At 34.0% G+C, this 14,960-nt stretch overlaps 1 protein-coding gene across 2 annotated transcripts in view; it reads left to right on the top strand.

Annotated features, from left to right (window-relative positions):
- Window positions 1-14,960, top strand: part of SCFD1 (sec1 family domain containing 1) — a 134,221-nt gene that overhangs the window by 56,345 nt on the left and 62,916 nt on the right. The window contains exons 11-14 of one of the 2 annotated variants that reach the window (XM_079912934.1): window positions 605-744; window positions 3,483-3,573; window positions 4,518-4,591; window positions 5,280-5,361. In XM_079912934.1, coding sequence (XP_079769060.1) covers window positions 605-744; window positions 3,483-3,573; window positions 4,518-4,591; window positions 5,280-5,361 — 387 coding nt within the window. The remainder of the gene's footprint in view (window positions 1-604; window positions 745-3,482; window positions 3,574-4,517; window positions 4,592-5,279; window positions 5,362-14,960) is intronic. The other variant, XR_013827085.1, reaches the window with a different exon arrangement.

Genomic DNA, 14,960 nt, shown 5'->3' with positions numbered 1-14,960 from the left:
ATTGTAGCTTCTGTTGTAATTTTTTTTTTAATGCAATCCATCAAGTAACAGGTCAGACTGTTAAGACTCTCTAAGAGTTTAAAAATTACATTTAAGGTTATGTTTGTTACTGGAAACAATTAAGCATCAAGAGACGTGGTCAAATAAATGTAGCCAAATATTTGTCTACTATGTAGACATGATAAAAATGAGGTAGATATGCATATTCAAATACAGGAAGAGCTCAAAATATTGATACATTATTAAATGAGAAGATTAAAGTACAAAGTATGTATAATGTAATCCCATTCTTTAAAATTTAAAGGATATGTTTGCTGACATATACAAAAATATTTTTCTAGAAGGATACACAAGAACCTAAACATGGTTTTATGGGCTTTCTGAAATTGTAATCATATGTATCTACTACTAAATTAAAATACATAAACAATTAAAGGTACCTTTATGTAACGAAACATTGGAAGGAGGTCTTTTAGTTTCAGATCTGTATTTTGTCCTTGGAAATAGTAGAAAAGGCAGTAAGAATCTGTGTTATATTTCTTATTGTAGGCAATGTTCTTAAATTCAGAAAACTGTTATTTAAAACAGAATTACTTTTTCCTAGGATTTCCATTTGAACAGAGTTAATTTGGAAGAGTCTTCAGGAGTGGAGAATTCCCCAGCTGGTGCTAGACCAAAGAGAAAAAACAAGAAGTCTTATGATTTAACTCCAGTTGATAAATTTTGGCAGAAACATAAAGGAAGGTAAATAAGAAAAACAATAAGTAAAAGATTCACCCCCTAAAAAGATATGCAGATGTCATATGACTTAATGGGTTTTTAAAAAAAAAACCAAAACAGGTCACAGTGGTTCATCTACACCATGAATAAGACCTGTAATTAAATAGTCTATGGAGCTCTGTCTTTATTGTTTAATTTCCTAGTTCTTATGTTGCTTTTGTTAGTTGTTTTGTGGGAGCCACTTCCCTTTTCAATAAGTTCACACCATATGATTTTATAGATTTTACAGATAGTCTTTCTCAATTTCATTTCTATCCCCATTGACCCTCTGCAGCACCATTTCTACCTTTCATTAAAATTGGTTTTTGTGATAGGGAAACATGAAAGTGTGATTTTCCTTTTTTGTTCCATGTTTGCCTTCATACAAACCCAATTTTAGATATCTGTGGAGAAAATACCTAAGCCTGAAAACAAGATTTATTCAAAGTACATTAGAAATAATAGGTAAAAAAATTTTAACAATTTGCCATGTGATTTATTATAGGTAGATATGCAGATCCATGTGTTGCTATGACCCCTTAAAGTTGAGGTACTTCATGAGCTTAGTAACTGCTATAAAAGTTATCTAGTGGTCATTATGGCTAGAGGAATCATTCTAAAAAACAAACAAAAAAATCATTCCTCTGAGAGAAAAAGAATGTTGCTCATCAACAATTATGGAAATACAATGTTATTTATTGTAATCTGGACTATTTCAACAGTTACTGTATCTATCTGTCTGTATATATATATGTATATCTCCCTGATATGGCTGTTCTTTTTGGTCTCATTTATGTTTAAAGAGAAGTAGGATATAGACTTGGTTCAATACAATTGGTTTTTTTGTATGCTTTATCTTTTTTTATTTATAACCTTTTTTTTTAAACACTGGAAAATCACATTGCTATAACAAAGAATTGTAGTTTCTCTGCAATGAAAAGTCACTATCTTTCTCTCTCTGACTAATGCAATTTTGGGTATTTTAAATTATTTTCTTCTCTTTAGAATCCTATATATAGTCTACATTTCCTTTTAGAATGGTAAAGTATAAGAATTTACATTATTTATAGAGGATGCAGGATATTTTAAAGTTAATTTTAAATTTCACATTCCCTAATAGAAAAACAAAAGCTTAAGAAAACAATTTCTTTATTCATATATGGAAATTTTGAATATTTTCTTTAGACCATATGTTTAGGAACAACTTAAGAGGTCAGTTGAATAGTAAGAACTTTAATTTTTTGTTTGTTAGGTAGGAATAGCCCTCACTCTGAATGTCATGCTACAATAGCAATGTGGGCACAGATGCTGGGAGACAGCATAGAGTTAAACAAGCTACTTAAATCTCTCTGAGCTTCATTTTCCTCATCAGTGAAATGTGGGATGATACTTCTACCTATTGTCCTATTTCAGGTTGTTGTGAAGATTGACATAATGTAAAGTAACTTGCCCCAAATCATCCAGCTTTCATTGGTAAAACCAGGTATAAAAACCAGTTCTGGCAGATTCTAAAGTCCCTGGTCTTAGCTGGCAGTAGTGTATATGTACCCCACCAAGACTGTGGTCAGAATTAAATGAGACAATAGAGACAGATTCTTAGCATAGTGTTTGTCATACAGTCAGCACTCAATAAATACAAGCAGTTATTATCGTCTGTTAGCCCTGAGACCTAAACACACTAGAGATTTTAAGGATCATTTAGTTCAACCAGCACATTTTACCTGCTCACTGCTGTTTTCTGACAACATAGACTCTGCTGGACCTCCGTTAGGGCCTGCAGTTGTCATGTAAAACTGGACTGTGTTTCTCAAAATCCTTTCAGGAGCTTTTGTCATTTCTGTGCTGATCATTAGTGAAGTGTTATCAAGTGTCAGCGTGGAGGAAGGGGGACGTGACCCTTTCTTTCTTAAAGGAGAAGAAGCTGGCCTCCCCTAAGGCTGTAGATGAAAAATACTCATGTTATAGCACAGGGAGATCAGCTCGGTGCTTTGTGACCACCTAGAGGGGTGGGATAGGGAGGGTGGGAGGGAGATGCAAGAGGGAAGGGATATGGGGATATTTGTATACATATAGCTGATTCACTTTATTATGCAGCAGAAACTAACACAACATTGTAAAGCAACTATACTCCAGTAAAAATTAATAAAAACAAAACAAACAAACAAACAAAAACTGGGCCCATGTTCTATTTTTACCAATGGTGGTCTAGATATTGAATTTACAGAATTAAAAGATTTTTTTCACAGTTACAGTTTTTTTCACAGCATGTAATATTTTTTAGTACATCTTTGTAGTTACATGGACCCTTTGACACTATATGTTAATTTGCCTGGTAATATTTAATTGATGTTTGATATACTGTGGTTTCTCTTACTTTGTTTTTCAGTCACTTAAATATCTTTTTATTTTTTCTAATAATGTATAGGTGAAGAGAAAATGATACAGTTAATGAAAAGAATAGAAATAAAATTTAAATTTGTTTATATATATAAGTATTATGCATTTTAAAGAAATAGTATTTACAATGTAAATAGATATCACAAGGATATATAGTAGTATTTATCCTAAATGTTTTCTGCCTGTGTTATATATAATATACATTCAAATTTAAATGAATACATTTGAAATAATAATAAATCCTCATTGTATATATTTCAAAATTCACACAAAAATCAATCTTCTAATCTCATACTTATAGTTCCTCTTGTGCAATACTGTTTCAGTCCATTCCCAGAAGTTGCAGAATCAGTTCAGCAAGAACTAGAGTCTTACAGAGCACAGGAAGATGAGGTTAAACGACTTAAAAGCATTATGGTAAGATTCTGTTTACTTTCTTGGAAATATAGGGAAGCAGAAGGACATCTGGAGGGGGAAAGAGGTTAACTTTTTTTCCTTACAAAAATTCAAGGCCATTCATTGCTTTAATAACAAAAAAATATATTCCCAACTTACATAAAAGATCTTTTTTAAAAAGAAATCTAAGTTCTAAGGAGAAGAGTGGACTCTTTAAAAAAAATAATATGAATTTATGATTTGAAAAAATATATAATGTGAGTATATTTTAGAGATATATGTTCCGGTGCTGCTCATTTTACTATATTTTTGATCTAGCTTCAAATTTCAGCTGTACTGTTAATTACTGTGTGACCTGTGGCAAGTCTCTGGGCCTACTTCTCTTTTCTTTTTTTTAATAAATTTATTTATTTTTGGCTGTGCATGGGCTTTCTCTAGTTATGGCGAGCAGGGACTACTCTGTTGCGGCGCACGGGCTTCTCATTGTGGTGGCTTCTCTTGTTATGGAACACAGGCTCTAGGCACATGGGCTTCAGTAGTCATGGCACGTGGGTTCAGTAGTTGTGGCTCGCGGGCTCTAGAGCGCAGGCTCAGTAGTTGTGGCGCATGGGCTTAGTTGCTCCGCGGCATGTGGGATCTTCCTGGACCAGGGCTTGAACCCGTGTCCCCTGCATAGGCAGGTGGATTCTTAACCACTGTGCCACCAGGGAAGTCTCTGGGCCTATTTCTTTATCTGAAAATGCCAGCTGGTCCTTTTTTTAGTCATCCAACCATTCATTAGATTGGTGGTGACTAGAACTTTTCTATAACTGTCAAAAATGCAGATGCTTGCTCCTTAGAAGGGAAGAATTATTATCCTGGGTGACCAGAATCATACTGTTTATCAGTGATCTTAGGAATATATTGATTTTCATGCTTGGGCTTGGGATTTCTGAGTAGTTACTGGGACCATTTTTTCCTTCCAGGGACTAGAAGGGGAAGATGAAGGAGCCATAAGTATGCTGTCTGACAATACTGCTAAGTTAACATCAGCCGTTAGGTAAGTAGGCAGTTTATCCTCTTTGAAATCTTTCTGTTGATAAGAATTTATTTTGGAGGTTAAAAAATTGATTAATATTTTTCATGATAGGAAATAATAGTAATAGCATATACCTTTAGACTAAAGAACTAAATTGTGTTTTTAATATGTTCAAGCTGATTTAAGTTCCCTCCTTTTCATATAGCAGATCATTTGTTCCTTTTACTAGTTAGAATTGTATAATGGGGGTAATTTTGCCACCGAGATAGTATCGCTGATAAAGTAAGGTGAGTTATTGTTAATTTTATCATTGCTGCTATTACTTTATTAGCTAAAGTTTAAGCGGTATCTTTTTCATACTTTAAATGCCATCAAGGAGAGAGAGTTTCGTGTTTTAGAAATTTCACATTAATCTGATTTTATTCTAAACCTCCAAATTTTGGAATCAGAAAGTTAAATGGTAGAATAATGATATTTGGGAGGCAGGTTATTTTAAAATAAGAAGCATTTCAACTGTATTAAAGTGGTAAATACTGTATGTGTTCAAGCCTGGAGATTAAGTTCAGTTGATAGTTTAACATGTAATTTTGTCCCTGTTTTACTGTTCCAAGTATCCTCAGAGGAAGCAACCAGGTGTGTGTTTTATTAAAATTTATGTCATTTCCTTAGAGAATTTAATGGTTAATTTTCAATTTTTTGATACTTGTAGTTCTTTGCCAGAACTCCTTGAAAAAAAAAGACTTATTGATCTCCATACAAATGTTGCCACTGCTGTTTTAGAACATATAAAGGTAAATTTAGCTTTTCCTTCCCCACAATATAGCTACTATTTTTGTAGGGTTTTAGACTTTGTAAGATTCTTTCATATTCATTGTCTTGTTGAGCCCTCACTGTAATGTTAAGAGATATAATTATTGAAGGCAGCATTATTACCTTCATTTTTGCAAATGAGGAAACCCATCCAGGAAGATTAGTGATTTGTCCAAGGTTACATGTTCAGTAAAGAGAAGTTAGCATCTGTGATATTTTTATTACGTTTTATTGTATTACTTTGTTAATAGTAGACCTGTATCTAAACATCAGTAATACAGATTTAGACATCCCTTTTACTATAGTACTATCTAAAATATCTATTAATAACATCACTTCATTATGTAACTTGGTTCTGATCTTTTTAGTTTTAGATTAGTCTGTTAGCATTATTGCTTCTTACTGTTACCTGCTATACTGTGATTTTGAAACAAATGTATTGGATATTCTGTATGTTGTTATCATAGTTCTTTTTTCTCATTACTTCATTCATGGTAACTCTGTATCAGCTGGACTTAATCCATTCTTCAGTATTCTACTGTCATTTATTCTCTGGACATGGAACTGAATTCCAGTGACAGATTGATGATATACTAGAATGTGGCTATTACTGACCCCTACTTTCCATTTGAGATGATACATTTGAAAAAGCAATGTAAAAAAGCTGAATATGCTTGCTTCCTGTCCAAAGTATTGATAACAACTTGGATTTATGGAAAAGGGGATTAAACATTTTTCTTTCTTAATGATTTAAAAAGCCTTAGAGCATTAGAAAGGAGCTACTATAGATAGATAATGGACATTGTACAGCATAGAATTTAAACCTGCATAATTTCTATTAAGCTGACAGCCCGATTTTTTTTTCCCCCACATCTTGATAGTGATGCTTGCTATTTTCATGTACCTACAGGAATAGAAACATAATTGAGCAGTCTATAGATGATTTCTGCTGCTGATATTTTCACTTCCATATGTTGCATCTCTGTAAAGTGGGAAAATGCTGATCAAATTTTTTTACCTGAGATCATTGTCTCCTGTGGAGATAATACATACAACCGGTAAAATGCAACAAAGAGCTATATTGAGAATTTACTTCACTAGGAAAGTAAAGGCTTTGCTTACAAGGCTAAATATGAAGACTGTGAATCTAATATAAAAAGTTAAACAAAAATGTATTGCATTAAAACAAAATATAGGTTCTGCTTTACATCTACTGAACTATACTTATGTAATCAAGATCTTATGATCCATTAAACAAATGTTTCTTGATTACATGCTGTTTATGACAGTTGTTAATAGTCCTGTATGTACCTTGAGATTTAAACTGTTCCGTGGATTTTTTTGACATATAGTTTTTTCATTAATTTTTTTCATTATTAAATGTTTATTAATACTTACATTTTACTTTCTGACTTCAGTTCTCACAGTTGTAAAACCAGGAAAGTGCCAAGCTTAGCTTCTACTTCCAGACTGAATTGTGTAACCCAAAGTAACTAATTATCATACCAATGGAAAGTGCACAGTTTCATCTTATTCATAAAACTTTACAAACAGTATCCTGCCCCAAATTTATATGAATATACTCTAGGTCAGAGACTAGAGCTTATGGTTTGAGAAAATTCTGGTTAAAGTAATTTACTTACTCAATTATGTTAAGTGGCTCTGTAGGTGTTGTGCTGGGCCCTAGAGATTCTGTAATGAACAGGACAGACAAGTTCTTTGTTCTCTTGGAGCTAATATAGTAGTGACAACAAACAAAGTAAGCAAATTAGAAAACAGGATAACGTCAGGCATTTAGGTGATATGAAAACACCAAATTAGGGTGATGTGATATGATAGACACTGGCTCAGAGGGCTGTTCTAGAGTAAGTGAAATCACCATCAAAGGAAATCACCTTTGATAAGGTGATGTTTTAATTGAGACCCAAATCACACGAAGGAGCCAGTGAGTGAAAATTTCAGGGCCACGTATTCCAGGCAGAGGGACTAATATGTGCTGCAAAGGCCTTAAGGCAGGAACAAATTGCTTTGGAAGACCTAGAAGAAGTCTAATGTACTTATAGTGAGGAGAGAAAGAGTGATAGACTATGGGGTCAAGAGAAATAGGGATTTAAGTATGAAGAGGTTAATGCCATGATCTGATTTATGTTTTAACAAGAGAATGGTCTGAGCTGTGTGAGGGATGGGTGAGTTCTGGAAGTAAGTGGAGAACTGGAAGATGGCTATTATACATGACTAGGTGAAAAACGGTGTTTTTTAAGGCAAAATTTAAGGCATAAATTAAATGCTTATTTATGATTGTATATGAGTTTTTGAGAATCACTTTGTCCTAATAGATGCCGTCTGTCTGAGATACTTTAATAAGCCACCATGCCTGACCCAAAAATTCTGCTTTAAGACCTGGTTGCTTGGCTCTCTTTATAAAGGAACTTGTTTCTTCCAGGGCTGCTAATTGTGTCGCAGAGCATCTTATGCTAAGAAACTAATTTGTCATTCAGGGTGTTAAATACTTGTATATAAAATCTACATATTTTGGAATAATTTTTGTGCTGTAACTCAAGGAAGACACCATATTCCTAGTAGGATCTGATATAAAGAAACTATAAAGGACATTATATATAAGGTCATTCACTTGCAGAGGGAAAATAATGTCATGTATAGAACACAGTATTCCTCATTGGATCATTCTAGGAAACCCAATTAATAGTAGAAGTTTTTTTTAAATCATAGATAAAGGAGCATATTTATTTTAAATATTTACATATAAATTATAGTTGTATTTAATAAGCCACATACTCTGAGTTATTCTGATATAAGAAATTCTATTAGGGCTTCCCTCGTGGCGCAGTGGTTAGGAATCCGCCTGCCAATGCAGGGGACACAGGTTCAAGCCCTGGTCCGGGAAGATCCCACATGCCGTGGAGCAACTAAACTCATGCGCCACAACTACTGACCCTGCTCTCTAGAGCCCGTGAGCCACAGCTACTGAGCCCGCACGCCTAGATCCCATGCTGTGCAACAAGAGAAGCCACCCAGTGAGAAGCCTGCGCACCACAACAAAGAGTAGCCCCCGCTCACTGCAACTGGAGAAAAGCCCGCGGGCAGCAACAAAAGACCCAATGCAGCCAAAAATTAAATAAATAAATAATAATAATAAAAAAGAAATTTTATTAGTATAGAAAAATTGGGATGTCTTCTGTGAAGAGTCCTGTTTTAATGTTAACCATCTTTCTTAAGTTATTCTCCCTTGACAAAACTAGCACATAAATGCTATTGTTTCCATTTTTTCTCATTACTTCTAGTTATAAAATTTTTTCTTAACGGTTTTTCATAATTATTAAATTTCCAGTTTTAAAATATTTACTTTTAAGTGGCATGTTTATTTGTGCCATTATTATGTTACACCATCTGCCCCTGGCTATATAATGTTAATAATAATTAAAGAAGTATTTTTCTCCATTATCTCTTTTTTTTATTTTTAATTTTTATTGGAGTATAGTTGCTTAACAATGTTGTGTTAGTTTCTTGCTGTACAGCAAAGTGAATCAGTCATATGTATACATATATCCCCTCTTTTTTGGTTTTCCTTCCCATTTAGGTCACTACAGAGCATTGAGTAAAGTTCCCTGTGCTATACAGTATGTTCTCATTAGTTATCTATTTTATACATAGTATCAATAGTGTATATATGTCAATCCCAATCTCCCAATTCATCCCACCCCCCCATCATCTCTTATCTTTTCATTAGAATTTGTTGACCACCTGAGCTTTATTTACTTCTTTGTAAACATTTATTCACCTGAGTAGTAAATACTTATTATTAGCAAGAATATTATGACTTTTAATGCAGAGATCTCAGAACACTTCTCTTGGTATTTGTCTTTATTGCAATTTTGCATATTCTTTTGGGGTGTTTAGATTATAGCTGCTTCTTACATTTCTTTAGATGGTTTTCTGAAGCAGAATACTAGAAGAGAAGTCCTGGCAGTTATCCAGTAGTTGATGTTTCAGTGGAAAGATAGAAGGAGCACAGCAGTTTGTAACAAGTTTGGCAAATATTATCATGTAAATGTATTGATATTCTAAGGATTTTAGTGGCTTGGGTAGTTAACATTGGTCTAATAGATTAAATTGTTGAATCCTCATTTGTTTAAAGTAAACCTTATCTTTTGCAACCTCTTTAGCAATTTTTTCATTTCTAATACAAATAAGATTTTCCCCCACTTGCTGGTTATTACAGAATGGATTCTGAGATTACTTAAATAATTTGTAGACAAATTTTAATTTATTTTAATTATTGTTGTCTCACCTGCATAATCACACTGAATTAATTACTCTCTAGCTTCAGAAACCTAAGAAAAGGAAAAGTTACCTAGCTGTAAGTCACAGTAGATGAGAGAGAAATGGCATTATATGCTCTTTCCCCTAATGCCCTTACATCTGAATGCTCCTTCCTAAGGTAGCCGGCAAAGAATTAGCTGTTAATAAGCTGTTGTGGATCAAGGCTTCATTGGTGCTGAATCTTAATTTTTGTTCCTCTTGTGGAGAAAGTTAAGAGGTACTGAATTAGATCTAAACACATCATCTGGTCAAGCAAACATGTACTGCCTTAGGTCTACACTCTGAACAAGGTTTAGCCCTTGCTAGCGATGCTAGCTTTTAACTGGAGCCCCTCCTTCAGGGGACTAATTTTTCTTTGGTTCAACTTCAGTATCTTTCTTAGGGGAAAATAAGCTTTCAAAATAAAGTAGAAACTGAACTGATCTTCACTAGTCAACACATCAAATTAGCTGATGCCCTTTATTCCCTTGGTAAAACAGTGGTTGCTGGCCACATTATTGACATGCTGACATTTGACAGCTAGTATGTTTGTAAGTTGAATTTTTTGCTTACCAAAAAGTTATTTGTATTTGATTCCGATCTGTTTATGTCAATGGTATGAGTAGGAAAAGAGGATTGTTTCTATAAAACTAAGTTACATGCCTTAGACTCAATGAAGATGGTGATTTAATTATTGCTTAACTTAGTAGCAGGTAAAAAAAAAAAAACACAGAAAACCTGTAAGACATTAGAAAATCTTGAAAAACACTAAAATTGCTTTGTAAATGTTTATAAATTTTTTTATTTCACTTCAAAGAAACAAACTAGAAGTTGTAGGTGATCCCTTATAGGTATGCATTATGCAAGAAAGAAAAAAATTTCAGTCAGTGCACCTCGGTACTCAAGGGAAAGGTCTTGGATCTACGTCAAGATTGACAGACAATTATACAGTTTAGACCTTAAGTTAAAAGGTAGTGTTTAAAATGTTTATATACAACACAGGTCCTTTTTATTCTTTACATTAACTGACTTTGATTAACTGATCACTACTCTCCTGATCACAGTAGGGAAGAAATTTTACTGTAGTATAAATCAGAACATTTCTCTGGCTGGATTTTGACTGATCTCTTTTAAATGATCTCTTGTCCAGTACACATACCAAGTGAATGTTCATATGACCTTGGTGTCTGTTCTTCAAAGCAGGGAAAAATATATCTTGTAGCAGGAAGTCCCCAAAGGACATACTGTCACTATCTTCTACCTCTTTTCATCCCAATTATTATTAGTCACTATAAGAACTTAAAGTTTTCTTTACTCCAAGTATGACCAAAGACAGCTCTTGAATGAGTGAAATATCCTTCAGTTTCTTACTCACTATGACTTTCTGGAGGCTACTTCCACATCCTCAAAAAACAAAGTATGAAATTACCTTTTCCTAGCTTTTTGCTCTCACTTTTCTGCCATCTGTTTTCATGAAGATAAAGCATTGTCATTTAGCAGGACTCAGTTTAATAGATTCGTAAACATTAAATTCATAGAAATAAAGACTTCTCAAAACTCAATAAAGGGGGCTTCCCTGGTGGCACAGTGGTTGAGAGTCCACCTGCCGATGCAGGGGACACGGGTTCATGCCCTGGTCCGGGAAGATCCCACATGCCGCGGAGCGGCTGGGCCCATGAGCCATGGCCGCTGAGCCTGTGTGTCCGGAGCCTGTGCTCCACAACGGGAGAGGCCACAACAGTGAGAGGCCCGCGTACCGCAAAAAAAAAAAAAAAAAAAAAAAAACAATAAAAGGAAAATGAACAACCCAATTTTTAAAAGGGTAAAAGATTTGAATAAAGATTTGACTAAAAAAGATACACGGGTGACAAATAAGTTCAGTGTCAACAATCATTAGAAAAATACAACTAAAACCATAGTGAGATACATCTATTAAATGTACATCTATTAAAATGTCTAAAATTTAAAATATTGATCCTGCCAACATCTGGCAAGGATGCAGAAGAACTAGAACTCTCATGTATTGCTGGTAGGAATGTAAAATGGTACACCCACTTTGGAAAACAGTATCTCTGTTCCTTAAGATGTTAAACACAAACCCATTATATGCTCCAGCCATTCTACTCTTAGGTGTTTACTGAAGATAAATGAAAGCATATACGTTCATTGTACATGAATATTTATAGCAGCTCTTTGTCATAGCCCAAAACTGGAAACAACCCAAATGTCTATCAACAGGTGAATTGAATGAACAAATTATGGTATATCTATACAATGGGATATTCTACAATTAAAAATAAGATACTATTAATACATACAGTATGTATTATTGGATGAATCTCATAGTAATTGCACTGAGTGAAAGATGAATCGATGAATCTCAGAGTAATTACACTGAGTGAAAGAAGCCACACACACACAAAAAATACATAATCTATAATTGCATTTACATAAAATTCATTAAAATGCAAGCTAATCTATAGTGACAGAAAGCAGGACATAGAGAATTGTGTTGGAGGGCCAAAAGGAAAGAAGTACATTGAGAAAATTTCCTTGGGTGATGAATGATATGTTCAGTGTTTGGATTGTGTTCATGGTTTCATGGGTATATACATATATTAAAACTTAACAGATTCTGTGTATTGTATGTCATTATACCTCAATAAAAGTGAAAAATTCAAACAAGGCTTAGTGGTCATCTATTTCAGGTCTTTTACAGATAAGAAAACAGATTTTAATTAAGTCATTGAGAAAGCCAAAGACTAATTTTGGTAATGTGGATTTTTGGCATTGTGTTTTAAGTGCCATAGAATATTAAGAAACAGAATATGCTACATAATTTGTGAGTGGGTAAACCTGGGAGTTTTTTACAGACTTTTCCCTTATAGGAATATGCGGTAGGTTAAATGCAGAGAGTAGAAGCAGAGTTGAGATGAACAGTCAAATGTTTAAAATAAAAGGAGAGGACAGATGCATTCCTTACTTTTTTAAATAGATTTCTCACATTTTATTTATTTATTTATACCTTGACTTGTTCTACAGAATTTGAGGTCACTTACAATGACAACACATAGACTAGCAGAATAGAGAATAATTCATGAGCACCAGGGATATACAAATCAAAGTAGAAAGTAAAAAATCAAACATAGCCCTTATAATTCCTCAGTCCTGTAGCACCCACTTTCCAAAGTCCTTCACGAACCTCCTGTGGAACTAGGATTTTCAAGATAGAAGGAACCGTGGGACAGAGTTTTTAGTAGATTCCACAAATTAGTGAGGTTTCTTCCTTGGTGAAATAAGGTTAAAAATAAAATTTACTGTATCCCCCTCTTGGAGATTCATAATGCAGTATAATATACACATTTTATTTTGTTTTTTAAAATTTATTTATTTTTGGTTGCATTGGATCTTCGTTGCTGCACGTGAGCTTTCTCTAGTTGTGGCAAGCGGGGGCTACTCTTCATTGCATAGCATGGGCTTCTTATTGTGGTGGCTTCTCTTGTTGCGCAGCATGGGCTCTAGACGCGCAGACTTCAGTAGTTGTGGCTCACGGGCTCTAGAGCACAGGCTCAGTAGTTATGGCACGTGGGCTTAGTTGCTCCACGGCACGTAGGATCTTCCCAGACCAGGGCTCAAGCCGGTGTCCCCTGCATTGGCAGGTGGATTCTTAACCACTGCGCCACCAGGGAAGCCCAATATATGCATTTTAAAAATTTATTTAGCCAATATTTCTCAAACTCCGTTGACTTTGGAACACCTCTAGGGATTGTTTCTTATAACCAACTCTGAGAACTAGCATTCTGCAGAACATGTTTTGTGAAATATTCTTCATTTAATCAGTGAAGGAAATAAGAAAAGAAAAGGTTAAATGTTCCCTAGTTAATGGCAGAGTTGGAACTCAAACCTGGAACTTTTTGTATTTTGTCTTGTTATCTCTTTACCATACCATTTATCATTGTTATTCAGTTTCAGTCTGGTTCAGTTTATCAAGTAAAGTCAAGAAATGTTTCATTTAAAGAAATGCCTTAAAGAATTTTGCATTCTTTTACCTGACTCCTTCTGATACTGCCATTTTTGCTTTCTTTTCTCTATACTTATCGATCACCTACAATGTACAGTTCCGTAGATGGTTCTTATTTTAATCGAGTGAAAATATTTACACCCTGATTGTTATGTGAGTACTAGAGTACCTTTAAAAAACATGTATTTTAAGATACTATGTAAATGAACGTGTTTTTACTACAGTGCCTTATAGAGTGCTTTACACTTCACAAATATTTTATTATCAAACGTAGCATCCTCAGATTATGATTGTTGGCTGAAAAATATGAACATATGATGTATTTTTTTCCTTTTAAAGAGAACAAACTTCTTTTGTGCACTTGTATATCAGATAATTTAACATAATAGATATGTTCTCTCATTCTGCAGAGGAACACGAATCTCAGAGTTACTGAGTACATGACTTGAGACCAACTGCCAGAGCCTGAACTTGAACTTTGGCTTTTGACTTTTAAATCCCGTACTCTGTCTACCGTGCTGTAGTTCCTTAAAACATAATCACCAAAAATGTAATGAGAATGGTTTTGCTCTTTTATAATCCCTTTAGAGTAACCATGGGTTCAAAAGTAATGTAAACAAGCAAAAATTAGAAGTAGGGAACCCCAGTTGTCTTATTAAAATATTTGACCATTCAATGTGTTTATTCATTCATTTTAAAAATACTCAGTTGGCCTAGTCTTTTATGTCCATGAATGCTTAAATAGGAAATGAAAATTTAGTGAACTTTTAAATTGTTTCATAAAACAAGTATACTTTTTAAAATAACAGATTTGTTTTAAAGGTCAGTTATGTTGAAATACCAATAAATACCTCAAGAAAAATTCCATGCTAGGGTTACTTATTGACTAGTAGCGAACATGAATACATACAAATATATGTATGTATTATATACTTTGTGTATTGATTGTCAGTGTAAGACTACACTCCTAAAGCTATCTTTTTTTTGAAGCACATGCAAAATCATATCTCTGTTGTTTTCCTTTGGTTTGAGTTATTTTATATAATATCTATGGAGAAGTAAAAGTGAAAGGTGTTATTATTCAAAGCTACACAAATCTTCCCAAGGTATTGCAAACACTCTTTATTAAATGTGCCCCTTTCTTTTGTTTTACATTAGATGCATGTCTTTTTTGGCGTTAGTTTTTTTTTAATTAATAGACTATTTTTTTAGAGCAGTTTTATGTTTGCAGGAAAATGA

This window comes from Stenella coeruleoalba (genome assembly GCF_951394435.1).
Source record: "Stenella coeruleoalba genome assembly, chromosome: 2".
Taxonomy (NCBI): domain Eukaryota; kingdom Metazoa; phylum Chordata; class Mammalia; order Artiodactyla; family Delphinidae; genus Stenella; species Stenella coeruleoalba.
This window is presented reverse-complemented; position numbering and strand designations above follow the sequence as displayed.